This window comes from Ceratotherium simum, chromosome 2, assembly GCF_057802395.1.
Source record: "Ceratotherium simum simum isolate JZ-2026a chromosome 2, ASM5780239v1, whole genome shotgun sequence".
Lineage (NCBI taxonomy): Eukaryota > Metazoa > Chordata > Mammalia > Perissodactyla > Rhinocerotidae > Ceratotherium > Ceratotherium simum.
In genome coordinates, this window is record NC_141901.1 from 33813969 (window position 1) to 33828445 (window position 14477).

Sequence of the window (14477 nt, forward strand, 5' to 3'; positions counted from 1 at the left end):
AGAATCGTGAAATAGGAAGATTACCTTGGATTATCAAGTTGAGCCCAGTGTAATCACAAGGGTCCTTATAGAGGGAGGCAGGAGGGTCAGAGCCAGAGAAGGGGATGTGACAATAGAAGCCGAGTTCAGAGTGATGAGGCCACAAGCCAAGGAATGCAGGCAGTCACTAGGAGCTAGAAAAGGGAAGGAACAGGCTCTCCCTAGAGCTTCCAGAAATAACACAGCCCTGCTAACCCATTTTTATTTTAGCCCCGTAAGACTCATTTCAAACTTCTGATTTCCAGAACCATAAAATAATAAAACTATGTTTTAAACCAGTAAGTTTGTGGTAATTTGTTACAGTAGCAACAGTAAACTAACACAGAAAAGAAGGGAAACTGAAGATTTCTGTAGAGTAAGACAAACAAGGGCACAGACCAGGGTCATTATGTGTACAAGAGGACCAGCTAATGGTACCACTCTCAGCCTTGGGAAAAGTGGCAAATCCCAAATTCGGAAACCAAGAATGAGGGCAGTGGGGCAGATCTAAAAACTATTGCTACCCATGATTGCAGTTCATTCCAACTCAGTTGGACAGTTAGAGCTCCCCAAAGTTCATCCCAACTCCCAATTAATCTATTAGTTCCTAGAAGTTCCTAGAAGCTGTTCAAAGGAAACAAGGAAGCAAAAAACATGCAGTGAATTTCCACTGGTCTTACTCTGCAGCAGTGGAAAGCATGCTGGGTTGGGAAGATCTGGGCCTTCCCTCCTGTGTGACCTGGGCCTCACCTTCCCCTCTGTAAAAATGTTATGGACAAACTGATGAGCTGCAGTTATAGTCACTTCCAACTATCAATGATGTGCTATGATTCTGTGTGTCTGAAGGACATAATAGACTGGGTTTAAGCAGGTGCCTTTTACTGGGAAAAACATTTAAGTCATTCATTCATTCAGTAAACACTACTAATAGGCACTAAGCCACTTGGGGTTCAAAGATAGTTATGATGTGATGTGGTCACCTCCCTCCAGGAGCCACAAGTCCTCCCTGAGCCACAATGTCCTCATGTCAGGGGTCATCTGGCTACAGCATCTACTGTATTGACTCCATCTCTCAGTGTCCGACAAGGCCTTCCCTGTCTCCCCCAAATTGGATTACATCTCCCAGGTGCATACTTCCTTAGTTCCTTGCCCTTTTCCTAATAACTTATATAGTAATTCGTGTACCTACCTTGTCACACGAATTTTGGAATATTAGCACAGCACAGAGTGCTCAATAAAGATCTGCTGAATGAGTGAGTCAATCAATGAATGAACGCACATACGTTACGGATAGTGAGCCAGGTGTTCCCTTCCCTTCTCCCTGCCCCATCTGCCCACCGCTCAAACAGGGGTAAGAAATAGGAACACATCGGGCTGATCACACGAAATAATGGGCATGAAAGTGGGTTTAAAGTTGTAAGTGCGGCAGTTATAAATACATATGAGTAATAACTATTAGTCACAGGGAGAAGGAAGCACTAAACACCCTCCCCGAGCTGAGCAGGGAAGGCTCTCCTGCCCCTCTCTTCCTCCTCCTCCACCTCCCAGGTCTCAGGCCCTCACCTTCCAAACACACAGGCCTGGGGACAGGCCAATGTTGGTCACCAGGAGCCTGACCCAGGGCTGTGCATGCAGGCAGAGGGACCCTGGGTGACCAGGGCAGAGTCAGAAGTGGTTCTACTTGGGGAAGTGTTAGAGAAGCAGAAGGTGAAAGGGCTCAATTCAGGAGAGGCCTTCTAAGAAGTCCTGAGGAATTTATCCACTTAGGTGCCACCTCATACCAAGGACTGTGCTAACGCTAAGTTACAACCATTCACAATTCCAAATCCTGTCCTCAGAAGTACAGTATAAGGAACTCCCACGCCCTGCCATGGGGCAGTTCAGCCAGGGGGTGCCTGTGACAGCAAGCAACCTGGTAATCCATTGCAAATGCATGTCCTGCTTCCTGAGACCACCCAGAAACACTCTCCCAACAGATCCTTACCAGAAAAAGAAAACCATCTACTTAAAGGGCCAGCACCCAAGAAGGTACACGTGTTACTGAGGGAAAAAATCCTGAAACCCTTGTGTACTGTTGGTAGGAATGTAAAATGGTGCAACCATTATGGAGGTTGCTTAAAAATAGAATTATCATATAATCCAGCAATCTCACTTCTGGGCATATATCCAAAAGAATTCAAAGCAGGATCTCAAAGAGATACTTGCATATTCACGTGCATTGCAGCATTATTCACAATAGCCAAAAGGTAGAAGAAACCCAAGTGTCCATCAGCAGATGAATGGATAAAGAAAATGTGTTATATACATTCAGTTGAGTACTATGCAACCTTGAAAAGGAAGGAAATCTCGTCAAATGCTACAGCATGGATGAACCTTGAGGACATTATGCTAAGTGAAATAAGCCAGTCACGACATGACAAATATGGTGTGATTCCACATATATGAGGTATCTAAGTAGTCAAAATCATAGAAATAAAAAGTATCAAAGTGTTGCCAAAGGCTGAGGGAAAGAGGGAAGGAGATTAGTATTTACCAGGTATAGAGTTTCAGTTTTGCAAGATGAAAAAGTTTGAGAGAGACCGGTTGCATAACAATGTGAATATACTTAACACTACTGAACCATACACTTCAAAACAGTTAAATTTAATGTTATGTGTTTCTTAACAACCATAAAAAAAAATCCTGAAAGCACATAAAAATAAAAAAAGATGCCCAAGACAGATAGATTTTAAAGAAAATCTATATGGCAAGAGAACAAACGAGAAAGAGGGAAAGGGAAGAGGAAAAACAGCAGTCAAATCAACCAAGTCCATGTTTAGCTCTGGTCAACACTGCAGTATGGAAATGAGGAAGAGGAATCCACACACCTGCTGGAGCCCCAGCTCAAAAGATGGATCTGGCCACCCTCAGGCTGATCACTTTACTTTGAGTGCTTCTCTGTCTGTGAAATGGAGACAGTCTGCATGCCCCATCCACTGTCCTGTGCAGAGCTCCAGAGAGGATCAGGGACACTGGGATCTAAAGGGCTTGGCAAGGCACGACACTTCACAGATGTAAGACACCATGATTTTTATCAGAACTGCTTCTCCCTGAGGACTAGCCACCACTCTGGCCAAGCCGGGAGGCCTGTGCCTTGTGAATCCTCAAGAGCGCCCAGCCAGCCAACCCTGCAGCATCCTGCCCAGTGCTCGCCTGGCACAGTTCAACATAAAAGAACCAAGTCAGTAACAGTCCTTCACACAGAAATCACATGCCCCAGTTCTTGACAACCGTAATTACAGCCAAATCAGCTTCAGAAAGGGAGAGAAGAAAAGAAAATGCCAGCCTGGATGCAGCCGTGAATTGGGGGGTTCACGGTAAAACACACACCCAGAGTTCTTATTGGTGGCCAGTCTAAACAACTGACTGGACAGCCAGACCAAACAGCTTTCTGGCCAATTAATCTCTCCCTCTAATTTAATGAGCTGCTCATTAAAAACTGGAAGCAGGTCACAGGGAAGGGAAGCTCCTGGCACATGGCCATGTGGGCTGACAGGTGAGGAGGGAAGAGGAGACGGGGGCCACACTCCAGCCCCAAAGGCCTCCTCCAGATCCCAGGTGTAGCCAGCCCCACCACACACCCTGGCCCTCCGCTGCTTCAAGGTGATGTTTTCCCGTACCTCTGTTCCTTCCACAAAAGTTGTGTTTCTGCCACTGACTCCCTCACTGGGGAAGTTCCAGGTTCTAACCCTTTGGCTCCCCAGCTGGGGCCATCACCCAAATTAGGGTCACAGTCCTGGGGGTGCATCCCAGCTCCACTTATCGACATCAATTTGAAAATAAATTTAATCCCCCAAGCTTCCGTTTCCTCATCTACAAAATGCGATAATAATATCCTCACCTCATCTAGAGTAGTTGAAAATAAATAACATTATATCTATATTAATAGGGCCTAATAAAGTACCTGACACTTAGTAAGGACACGTGCCGAACAGTAGCTATTACTACGGATAGCTACTATTATTAATAGAGCTATTACTCTATCAACGAGAGATATTACTCTAATAACGATAGCGATATCAGCAACATGTTCCCTGTCTCTCAGCCAGATATGGAGAAAAGAGGAACTTTTTCTGGTTGAAACCCCAGGGACAGGCCAGCTCCAGGTCCAGTCCTCGTCACAGCCGTGGTGAGAGCAGGAGGCCATCCTAACAAGGGTCACACTCCAGACATCCCCAGCCAAGGCCTCTGTGCTTTCTGTCTGATCAGGAAGGTGAAGGAGGAGAAGAAAAAAGGCCTGGGAATACCGAACGCCAGGATGAAGCCACCGGGGTGATGAATTTTGCACATTCTCACGAGAACGAATAGAGAACTGCATTCAGCCACATGCCCGCCACTTCCTAGACCCCTGCGACTCCTCACTGTGCCTCTCTAAGCCTCAGTTTAATCTAGAAAATGAGGGCAACACGACCCTCCCTTCACAGCTTATTGTGAACACTAAATGAACTAACTGATGTCAAAGTGCTTTGAAGCGACTCATTCCTATGTCCATGAAAAACAGTATTGTTGTATTTAACACTAGTTTCAATAAATTCAACTTAACAAAAAACACTGAAGGACTGGGAGGGTTAAGGCAGTGAAAAAATTATTTTATTAGGCTGATGAAGTGCTCAGAGAAACAGGAGCAAACATGCTAATTTTCTTCCCAAAATTACTGTCATTGAATTGAAGTTTCTGTCGATCAGATGAATTGGCTGAAGTAAAACTAGCAAAGCAAAATGAAGCTCCCAACCTCTGCTACATGGTTTCCATTTAGGTGAGCAGATTCTTCTAAAAGACAAGGAGCCCAGACCAGGCTGTGTCCAAGATGACCAATCCAGCCACCTCCCATACCCATTCTCTCCAAAAAGCCATCACAATCCATTTGACCAAATCCACCTTTGAAACACACCAATCTAAACTAATTTCTGCTGCTTCAGGTCAGAGCACATGGACAAATTTCTTCACAGGTGATCAAAAGACAACTTAATTCTTGTTCAAACTCTATTCCGTGTACCAGAGTCAGAAAGCAACAGGTTGGAAAGCTTACCAAACCCTTCTAAAGTACCCAAAATGGCAGATGAGAATGCATAACACTTCTAGAGCCTAAAGCAACCAACCAAGGAAATTTTGTTGAAATCCCACATTTGTTTTTAAAAATTCAAGTAAATCTTATCTTATAAACCACAATAAATTGCTTTACTTTTTTAATGTTTTGAGTCAATTAACTACTAATTATCGAACGTTTTCCCTAAAGTCTATGAATAAAAAAGACACTTCGCCATTCTCTCTCACTCCACACATCCTCAAGAGTAACATGCATCTCAGTTTGAGACACTGCAGGTCAGGAGAGAGAGGGAGGATGGTACCCCTCCAGCCATCACATCCACTTGAACCTTGGCCTTTAATCAAGATCAACCACCCAACTCAGAACAGCTTCCCTGGACAGTACAGGGAGAGGGGGTCTGGGGTTCACAAAGGGTGTAACCATCCATTGTGGCATCTCTAGCATTATCTAAAAGAGCCAACAGCTAAGATGCTTGAGTTCCAGGTCCACACAGCCCCACTTCCAGCCACTTACCCGTATCCGGCGCATGGCAGCCACGATCTCCACTCTGCTGTTGGGCCTCGGCACATCCAGGCTTCCTACGTACTGGGGGGAAGAAGCAAACACTCATTGAGAAGAGAGGTCGCAAGCATCCCTAATCACAGAATGTCAGCAGTGGAAGGCCCTTTGGAGGCCATCCAGCTCATCTCCCCATTTTATAGATGAGGAAATCAAGAGCCAGAAGCGTGTCTTGTTTTGAGACTATTTCTAACTTTATGAAAAGCAACTAAACAAGAAATTGCTTCCTTTTTCATCTTGTGCTTTATCAGAGATGCAGCTGAGCACTGTGTTTAACCAAGCAGGCTTCCAAATCAGAAAGACTCTCCCACCACTATCCTTGCAGTAAGGTACCTTACCTTTCTTTGTCTCAATTTCTTCATCTGTAAAATGGGATTTCAGTAAAGATTGAATGAGATAAGGTATAAATCTCTTGCACAAATGTGCTCTGCACATATTATATACTTTTTTTTTTTTAAAGATTTTATTTATTTTATTTTTTGCCCCCAAAGCCCCAGTAGATAGTTGTATGCCATAGCTGCACACCCTTCTAGTTGCTGTATGTGGGACTCGACCTCAGGATGGACAGAGAAGTGGTGCCTCGATACGCACCCGGGATCCGAACCCGGGCCGCCAGGATCGCAGTGCGCGCACTTAACCACCAAGCCACAGGGCCGGCCCTATTATATACTTTTTTAATTAGTGGAACTTCATTGAGTTAGCCCTGGATGTTATAGAGACCTCACGCATTTCAATAAGCTCCTAATTGGAAGAAAGGAATGGACCACTTACTTTTTATTAAAAAATTTAACCTGATTAGACTTGCAAGTTATTTTTAAAACCAAATGATATGCAGATAGTTTAATATATGAGTACTTTCTTGCTGTAGACTATTCATAATGCAGAAATACGCAAAGCAGAAGAATAAAGTCCCCCACTGTCAACAGTTGGACATATCTCTTTTTGTGCACTAATGGACGTATATATTCATAGACACACAGGGGAAATTATTTTATGTAAAAAGGTTCATACTTCTCACATTGTTCTGCAACATGTTTTTGTTTTTTTTTTTTTAACTTTAATATAATTTGGGCATCTTTCTCTGCCAATGCATATAGCTCTATCACATTACATGTGATGGCTCCCCGACTGACGGACACTTACCCTATGTCACTATTACAAACAGTGCTTCCACGAACCTCCTCATCTACACACCTTTGAGCTCATCCACACACCTTTGAGCTCATCCAAATGACCTGGATTCCTACAAGTGGGATTGCTGCATCAAAAGTATAGAGACTCTCTAGATATCATTCCTTAGCAGGATGAAATGAGAAAAGAGGAGGACAATTCAACATTTATTAAGCACATATGATATTAGTTCCCTCATACACACCATCCCATTCCAGATTGACCCACTGGGATTTGCCTTTCCTTTTTACACATAAGATAGCCCAGGGGACACCTTAGAAATTAACAGGCCCAGGATAATTGAAAAGTCTACCCAGGCAAAGATTGCATTAATGGAAGACAAGAGGACAGTCATCTCTGCAGGGAATGTATTTGCCGTGGTTACGGGAATAAAGGGTTCTTCCTGAAACTTGGAGCTAAGGCTGTCCCCAGTGAGGAGGGTTTCAAAAACTAAATATTGCACAAGGTTTTTCCCTAGTATTGATCCACAGTTTGTGCTAATACACTGAAGAACACAGTTCCCAGAAACCTGTGGTAAGCAGTGAGCACACTGCAGTCTGGGCCCATGGTGGACAGCCCCACCGATGCGGGTGGGGGGCAGTGTACCCGCCAATAAAGCACCTGGAGACTCGCTCAGGTAAACGAAGCCCCCAATCCAAGTTAACCGTGCTTGGCGTTTCTCCCCTCTGAGCTCGGCTGGGGCCCCTGCAGTGTGTCTACATCAGCGACCTACACAGCCAGGAAGGACATGAGGCCCGGGTTTGTGACTGCCCAACTTCAGAGGCCCTCTAGCCGGGGCTAGTTTCCACACTCCCTCTCCTGGACACTGCACGCCTGATGGCTCTCGCCCTGAACTCTGAGCAGTCAGGACTGACTTGGCAATCAGACCTGCAGGGGCTCGTGTTCCCTCAGCCGTCATGTGAGAGTCAGGACCTCAAGAGTGAGCAAGGTCACACATTACAGGTGAGCCTGGGGGACTGCACGGTCCTCCCACACTGATCTCTGCCACACCAGGAAAGGGCCTGTTGCCCAGTAAGATGCACAACTGGGCCTGAACACAAATGCCCAGATGGGAACCCGTCCCCACACTGCTACCTCCGCCCAGCCCCTCTCCCCCTCCTCAGGAACGGGCACTGTCAGACTGAGAATCCTGAAGCAATCAGGAAACACAGAGTGCAGGGAGTGGAGGCGACACAGATGGAGGAGAGGCGGCTTTCTAACTTGGGAAGGGTTTCCTAATGAGGGAGCAGCATTCCGCATGTGAAGGAGCTCACATGAGGACACCCAACGTCTTTACCCTACCAGTGCCTCCTTCACACCATCAGCCACCACCCAAGCTGGCACACATGCACACACATACACCACACCCTTCACACCCACATGCAGTGCACACACGCTCACACACTTCACGTGCCACACGCACACACAACTCACCTCACATACCACACGCACATACTCATCCCACACCCCCCATACAGAGCATGCACACAGTCATCCCACACACTCACTAATTCTTCACACTCACATACACACCACACAATCACTCACTCATCTTCCTTCCTTCCCAGTCATGGGAAAATCACAAATCTGCCTTTCTAAGAATGAGTCCGGAGCAGATAACCCACCACAGACACACTTTAGGGTCGAAATCTCCACGACAGATGCACCTTAGGGCCAAAGAGATGAAAAGGAAACACAAAGCAGGGTTCATGTCCACATCTGCTAGTCAAAGCTAAATATCTACACTAATAACATGAATCGAAAAGGAGAACCACGATGCCAGGAAAGCAGGGGAGGGGTCAGAAAGCCCAGACCTCGGGGCAAAACCAGAGGGTATGATAAGTGAATACTGCCCTATGTACAAGTATAACCCCGCCACAAAAAGTTTCTCGATAACTAACGATTACCACCTTCACAACTAACTTCAGTCCATCCCAAGTCTCTATCTTGAGACAGAGTAAGTGTGAGACACAGTCTGAAACCAGACCCACCTGCTGGAGGGTGGTCCTTACAACCACTCCACCTCAGTGGTCAAGCTCATCATTTCCTTGGTAAACTGAACACAGGCCGGCACCCTCCCACTCTAGAATGGAAAGTTGGCTCCCAGGCCTGAACCTCATCCACCTGCTGAGCTAACAACCTTTGGAGATCCAGGCTTCTGTCACCTCCTACAGGGATCAGGCGAAAACCAAGTCCCTGCCCTCAGTCAAAGGCTAATGCACGGTGACAGGTCATCACTCAGAAATGGCATCCCCTTTATCTGCCTCTCCTGCAGGATACTGGGTGCCAAAGGCTCCTGGGAAAACAGAGGTGGGTTGGCTCCATGCCTGGGAATCAGAGGAATAACTTCAAAGGGAAACTCGTGCTCTCTTTCCCTTCCCCAACCCCAAGCCATACTCCCCCCCAGGCTTCCTCCTCTTGATCAACAGCCCCCAGTTGTCCAGCAGTTGTTCAAGCCTGAAACCTGGAAGTCACCCTTGAGCTTCTCCCTTATCCATCAGAGCTAATCAGCAACCAAGACCTGCCAATTCTCTCTCCTCCACCTCTCCATCTACGCTGCCACCACCCGATCCCAGAAAACCTTCCTCTCTTACTTAATTTACACAATGTCTCCTCACTGGTTTCTCCACTGCCCCCATGACCCCCTCCAAACTGTTCTCCACAAGGCTGTCACAGAGAAATCTTTCGAATGCAAATCAGCTTGTGTTATTTCCTTGCTTAAGAATCGCCCACGCTTGCTTCCACCTGCTTTAAAGATGTCAATCAAAGCCTTCAGCATGGCCAACACAGCCAGCATGGTCCAGCTTCATCTCACACCACTGGCCTCTCTGTTATCCAGAAGGTCCTCAAATACACCATATCTCCTCACATTCAAGGGCTTCTACACTTGCTCTTCCTCTTCACAGAAGGCTCTTCTCCTACCCTCTCTCTCTCCAGTCCTCCAACATCCATGATCCTGCAGATCTCTGCCTAATCTCTACTTCCCTTTGCTGACCCCCAAAGAAGGTGAGATGCTCATCTGGATGACTCCCATAACTCCCTACAGTTCTCCCTTATAGCATCAACACATGGCTAAACACACAATTTACTCATCACCAGGTGACCATGCCTAGCACAGGTCCAGGCACACAGGAGATGCTTAAAACACACCTGACTGACCAGAACCCTCCAAGGATGAATGCATATCCACCCCAAGTGTTCATGGCAGAATCACCACTCTGTGGGGGGCAAGAGGAGAGGCCTGAACCCTGGATTCTGCCTGGTGTTCCAGCACCACAGGCATTAGCCTGTTTCTTCCAGTCAGCCACCCCACCCTGTAGAGTCCTGTTGTGATTCTATAAACTTATCTGACTTTTATTCAGGTACCTGATCTGGACCTATGCCAGATGTCTTACAGTAGCACATGTAATTCCTGGCTTACCAAGAGATGATGGTATTTCAAAGCTCTCTGTTGGTGAATTTTTAATCACCTGGCATTCTGTAAGACTTCTGTAAGATTTCTATGCTTGCCTTCCAGGAATCCCTGTGGTGAGACACCACATAGGGCCTCTATTCAGAACATCTACCACAGAGTTGAAGGGAGGAATAAAGTAAAAGAGTTTAAAAATATCAGGGCTTGCTTCTTTTTCAGTAGCACCTAGAAAAAAAAAAAACTGGAAGGAAGATGCAAATTGTACTGGGTAACCAAGACAGGAGATTATCTGTGTAAGTTTTATCCGTGGCTTCATCTTCCAGATAAGCAGGAGTCACCTGCAAATAAGGTTAACCAAAAGACCTCAGGTATTTTTTGCAAGCTTCTAGACCACCTCAGCCTCAGTGCTTGGTTAATATCTCCTAAAGTTTTTTTTTCATTTTCTTGCCCTATTTTCTGGAATTAACTTCTGAAGACATTGATAAACTGAACTGTACTGACTCCTGATATGTGAATCACAACAGTAAAAGCAGCAAGACATAACAGCCACCCATGGACTTGTTTGACTTTCTGTCATCACCTTCCTCAGGGATCTCCCTTCATTTACAATGTTTCTGTCAACTGTTTCTAGAGACCAGGAAAAAACTTACATGTGAATCAAAAATAAATATATTAGATGATTCTGTTTCTGATCATGTTGGAGAAACTTACATCATCAGGCCTCCAACAAACAACAAATATGAAGTCTAGATAAAATGTGAAAAAAATAACCTTGCAGAGAACATACAACACAAAGAGTGAACTACAATATAAACAATGGACATGAGTTAATAATAATGTATCAGTACTGGCCTAATTGTAACAAATGCACCACACTAAGGCAACATGTTAATAATAAGGGAAACTGTGTGGGGTTGGGGAGTGAGGGGGTATATGGGAACTCTGCCACTCAATTTTTCTGTAGCCCTAAAATCGCTCTAAAAAATGAAGTCTATTAATTGAAATAATAAAAACAACTTTGAAGGCACTGGAGAGAGACCAAAAACAGGCAGAGATTGGCAGGGAATCAACTTTGAAAGAAGGGAACTGAGTTGGGTGAGACTTGGTTTGTGCAGTTTTTCACCCAACAGCACAATCCCGCAAGTGCAGCCAGGCTGGCTAGAGCTCAGGCATCAAAGTTCACTCAGACAGCCTCAGATACCAGAGACTGGGATAGATAGCTAGAGGAGCTTGAAAGTGAGTGCAGAAATCCCCGACAGGAGGGTGTCAGCGAGGGGGAGCCCCCAAATTGTGTGTCAACCCCAGCCAGGTCCTTGGATGACCCCCGAACTGCACATGTGCAGAGGAGACTCCAAGGAACCCAGCAAAAGATTTAGGATTTAAGACCAGTCATGTTAACTGTCTTTAAGAACAAAAATCAACACTCTTCAGAAGAGAACAGCAGAATCTTGTGTCATGGGGCTGTTAAAACCCCACTGGCTGGTCAGTGCAGGCAAGGCCACAGGGAAAGGCCACAGTGTCACACTCTCCTGAGGCAAAAAGGAAAGAGCCCCCATAAATGGGGACAATGTAAAGGTCCCTGGATCTCTGTGTTCCAGCTCTCATCTCTTCTCTGAAAACCACTCAGTTCTACAGCCTCAGCCCACAGCATATACCATGTAGAACTCAAGGAGAAGCCCCTCCTGTTACAGAGAAGAACAATGAGGCCTAAAGCAGTTAGCAGACAGCAGAGAAGGGGCAAGGTCTCCCCCCAGCTCCTGGCTCCCAGTCCAGACACTCTCGCCTGCATTCTTATCAACTCTCTCCCTTCACGGCCCAAACCCAGTCTGGTTTCTATTCCACCACCCTGCCTACCTTCTCACATCTCTCAGGTCTCCTGGCCACACTGTGTCCTCTCTCCAAAAATACACACAAGCAGTAAGAAATCTGATACTCTGCTTGTATCTAGAAATCACCAGCTGTGATGGGCCCATCTGAGTTAGTCTGGTAACCAATCCTCTGTCCTGATAACCTTCTGAAAACTGAGAGTGATAGGAGCAGAGGATTTCAAATCCAAAAGGAACCTTAGGACTCATGTCCAGGATTACGTTACAAGGGTAAGGTTAAATAAGAATGTATGAAAAGTATTTAGCACAGCAGGGTACTACTGTGTAAAGGTACCTTTACCCTTCCAGCGCTGACTAAATGTTGGCCATTATGACCACATCTAAAGTTGCTCTTTTTCACATCACCCTGTTTGTTTCCTTCCCAGCACTTAACATGGTCTGCAGTTACAGGTTTGCCTCATCCACCTGGCCACTCTCTGCCTTCCCCAGTGGAAGGGGAGCTCCCTGAGGGCTGGCACCTTGCCTCTTAGTCCCCCATATTCCCAGCCCTTAGAACACTGCCTGGCAGAGTAAGACGCAAGGATCTGCTGAATGAACGAGAGGCAACTGCAGCCTACAGAAGTTAAGTGACCCGCCCAAGGACACAGTCAGCGCACGGCAGCACTGGGGCCCAGAGCCCGCTCTCCCCACTCCAGGCCAGCGCCACTGCTCCAATGGGAAAGTTCTTGCCCGCCTGTAGAAACTGCTCTTGGCACACAGCTGAGCATCCTGCTGAGCGGGATTATGAATGTGACCTGGGTGAAAGTTCTCGCCTCATTTAGCATCGAACAAAGCAGCATTAACTGCACCGGCAGCGGTGGCCCCAGATTCCAGGGCACACACTCAGCCAATGACCTTCTACTAAACGCTCTGGGGGAGGGGAAGAAGAAAAGCTGCCTGGGGGGCATCCCACTCCCCATTTCTGAGGCCTGCTCTGCGTTCTCCAGGCGCAGAGGTGTGCGGGCAGGGGAATGGGGATTTAGAAGTCCCCATATGGACATTTACCAGTGTCCTTACCCCCGAATGCAACAAGACAGAAGCCTCAGTCCTCTTTTACACACACACATCCAGAAAAGCTTCCAAAATGCTTGAAATGCAGCTGCACACCACGTCTTTATTAATTTGTAGTCTAAGAGGAATGAGGCACTTATATTTCTTCCTGTCTCTCAGCCCATCTGAAAAAGGAAGTACTATTCGAAGGCCATCTGATGTGACTGTGTCACTATTGATCAGAGGCTCAGCGGGGGCCGACGAATGTGCCGCAGATCACAGCAGAATCCTTCCCACTCCTCAGCGTTAAGGGGTTGGATGCAAAATAATTGTGGTAACTTGTCTTTATACTAATGCCTTGCAATTCTCTAAAAGGGACAGAGGGTAAGACTGAACCATCCAACGTGCCCATGGAGATGCTGTCTCTCTGGGTTCTTTTAGTCTCCATTAGCAAAACCTTAGATGTGACGGCCTGATTATTTTTCTTTATTATGAGGATGTGAGAGATACAGCACAGAGGAGAGAAAAAAGCAGCAAAACAGAGAAACTGTTCTGGTCTTTCAACTATTAGCTCCTGAACGAACGCCTCAGCTCCAGGATTAAGCTCTCTGGCTGGCATCACAGTGACAGGAGAGGGGCAGATGCCAGGGCTGCATCCTGGGCAGAGAGTGCTTCCCACCCTGCCCAGATGCTTACTTGGCCAGTGGGTTACTACTTCTATGGAAAATAAAGAAATGGAGGAAAGCCCAAGACACGGGGAGAGGCAAAGAGAAATGCAGACAAAGGCTACACGATAATGAAATCATCACCTGGAAAACAACGAGGTAAAGCAAGAGTGGAGAGATGAACAAGGAACACTACAAAATCACAGGGAAGTCAGACCCAATGCAGAGCTTCAGTGGCCTTAAAGGTCATTTGATCCAACCCTTCATTTTACAGAAGGGAAAACTGAGGCTCAAACAGAGAACAGAAACAGCTTGTGAGTGGTAGAATCAGAACCAATGGGGCTCTCCCTATCCTGCACTGCCAGACTGATACTTCAGTAGGAAATAAGCAAACAGGATGAACACAAGCCAATGCCCCAGTAAGGCCTGGTTCACTACATTATACTCAAATTGAGATGGACGGGGACGCCTGTGCACGGTCACCTGAATGGTCGTGAGGTCAAAAAAAAACCAATGAAAAATTGCAGGGCACCATGATTTGCAGTAAAAGGACAAGGGGTCACTATCTGATTCACCTGAATGACTTTGGGAATGGAACTCAAGATGCTCATTAATGAAAATGGACCGATGACACCAAAGGAAGGAAAAATCAATCCCACTACTGGAGAGGACCAGGGAAGTGAAGAAACAGATGAGAAGACCCCAGGTCGACG

At 46.3% G+C, this 14477-nt stretch overlaps 1 protein-coding gene across 2 annotated transcripts in view; it reads right to left on the minus strand.

Annotated features, from left to right (window-relative positions):
• LOC101395489 (carboxyl-terminal PDZ ligand of neuronal nitric oxide synthase protein) overlaps positions 1-14477 on the minus strand; it is a 283171-nt gene that overhangs the window by 204786 nt on the left and 63908 nt on the right. For both annotated transcript variants that reach the window (XM_004424825.3, XM_004424824.3), the window contains exon 2: positions 5618-5689. In XM_004424825.3, the coding sequence (XP_004424882.3) occupies positions 5618-5689 (72 nt within the window). The remainder of the gene's footprint in view (positions 1-5617; positions 5690-14477) is intronic.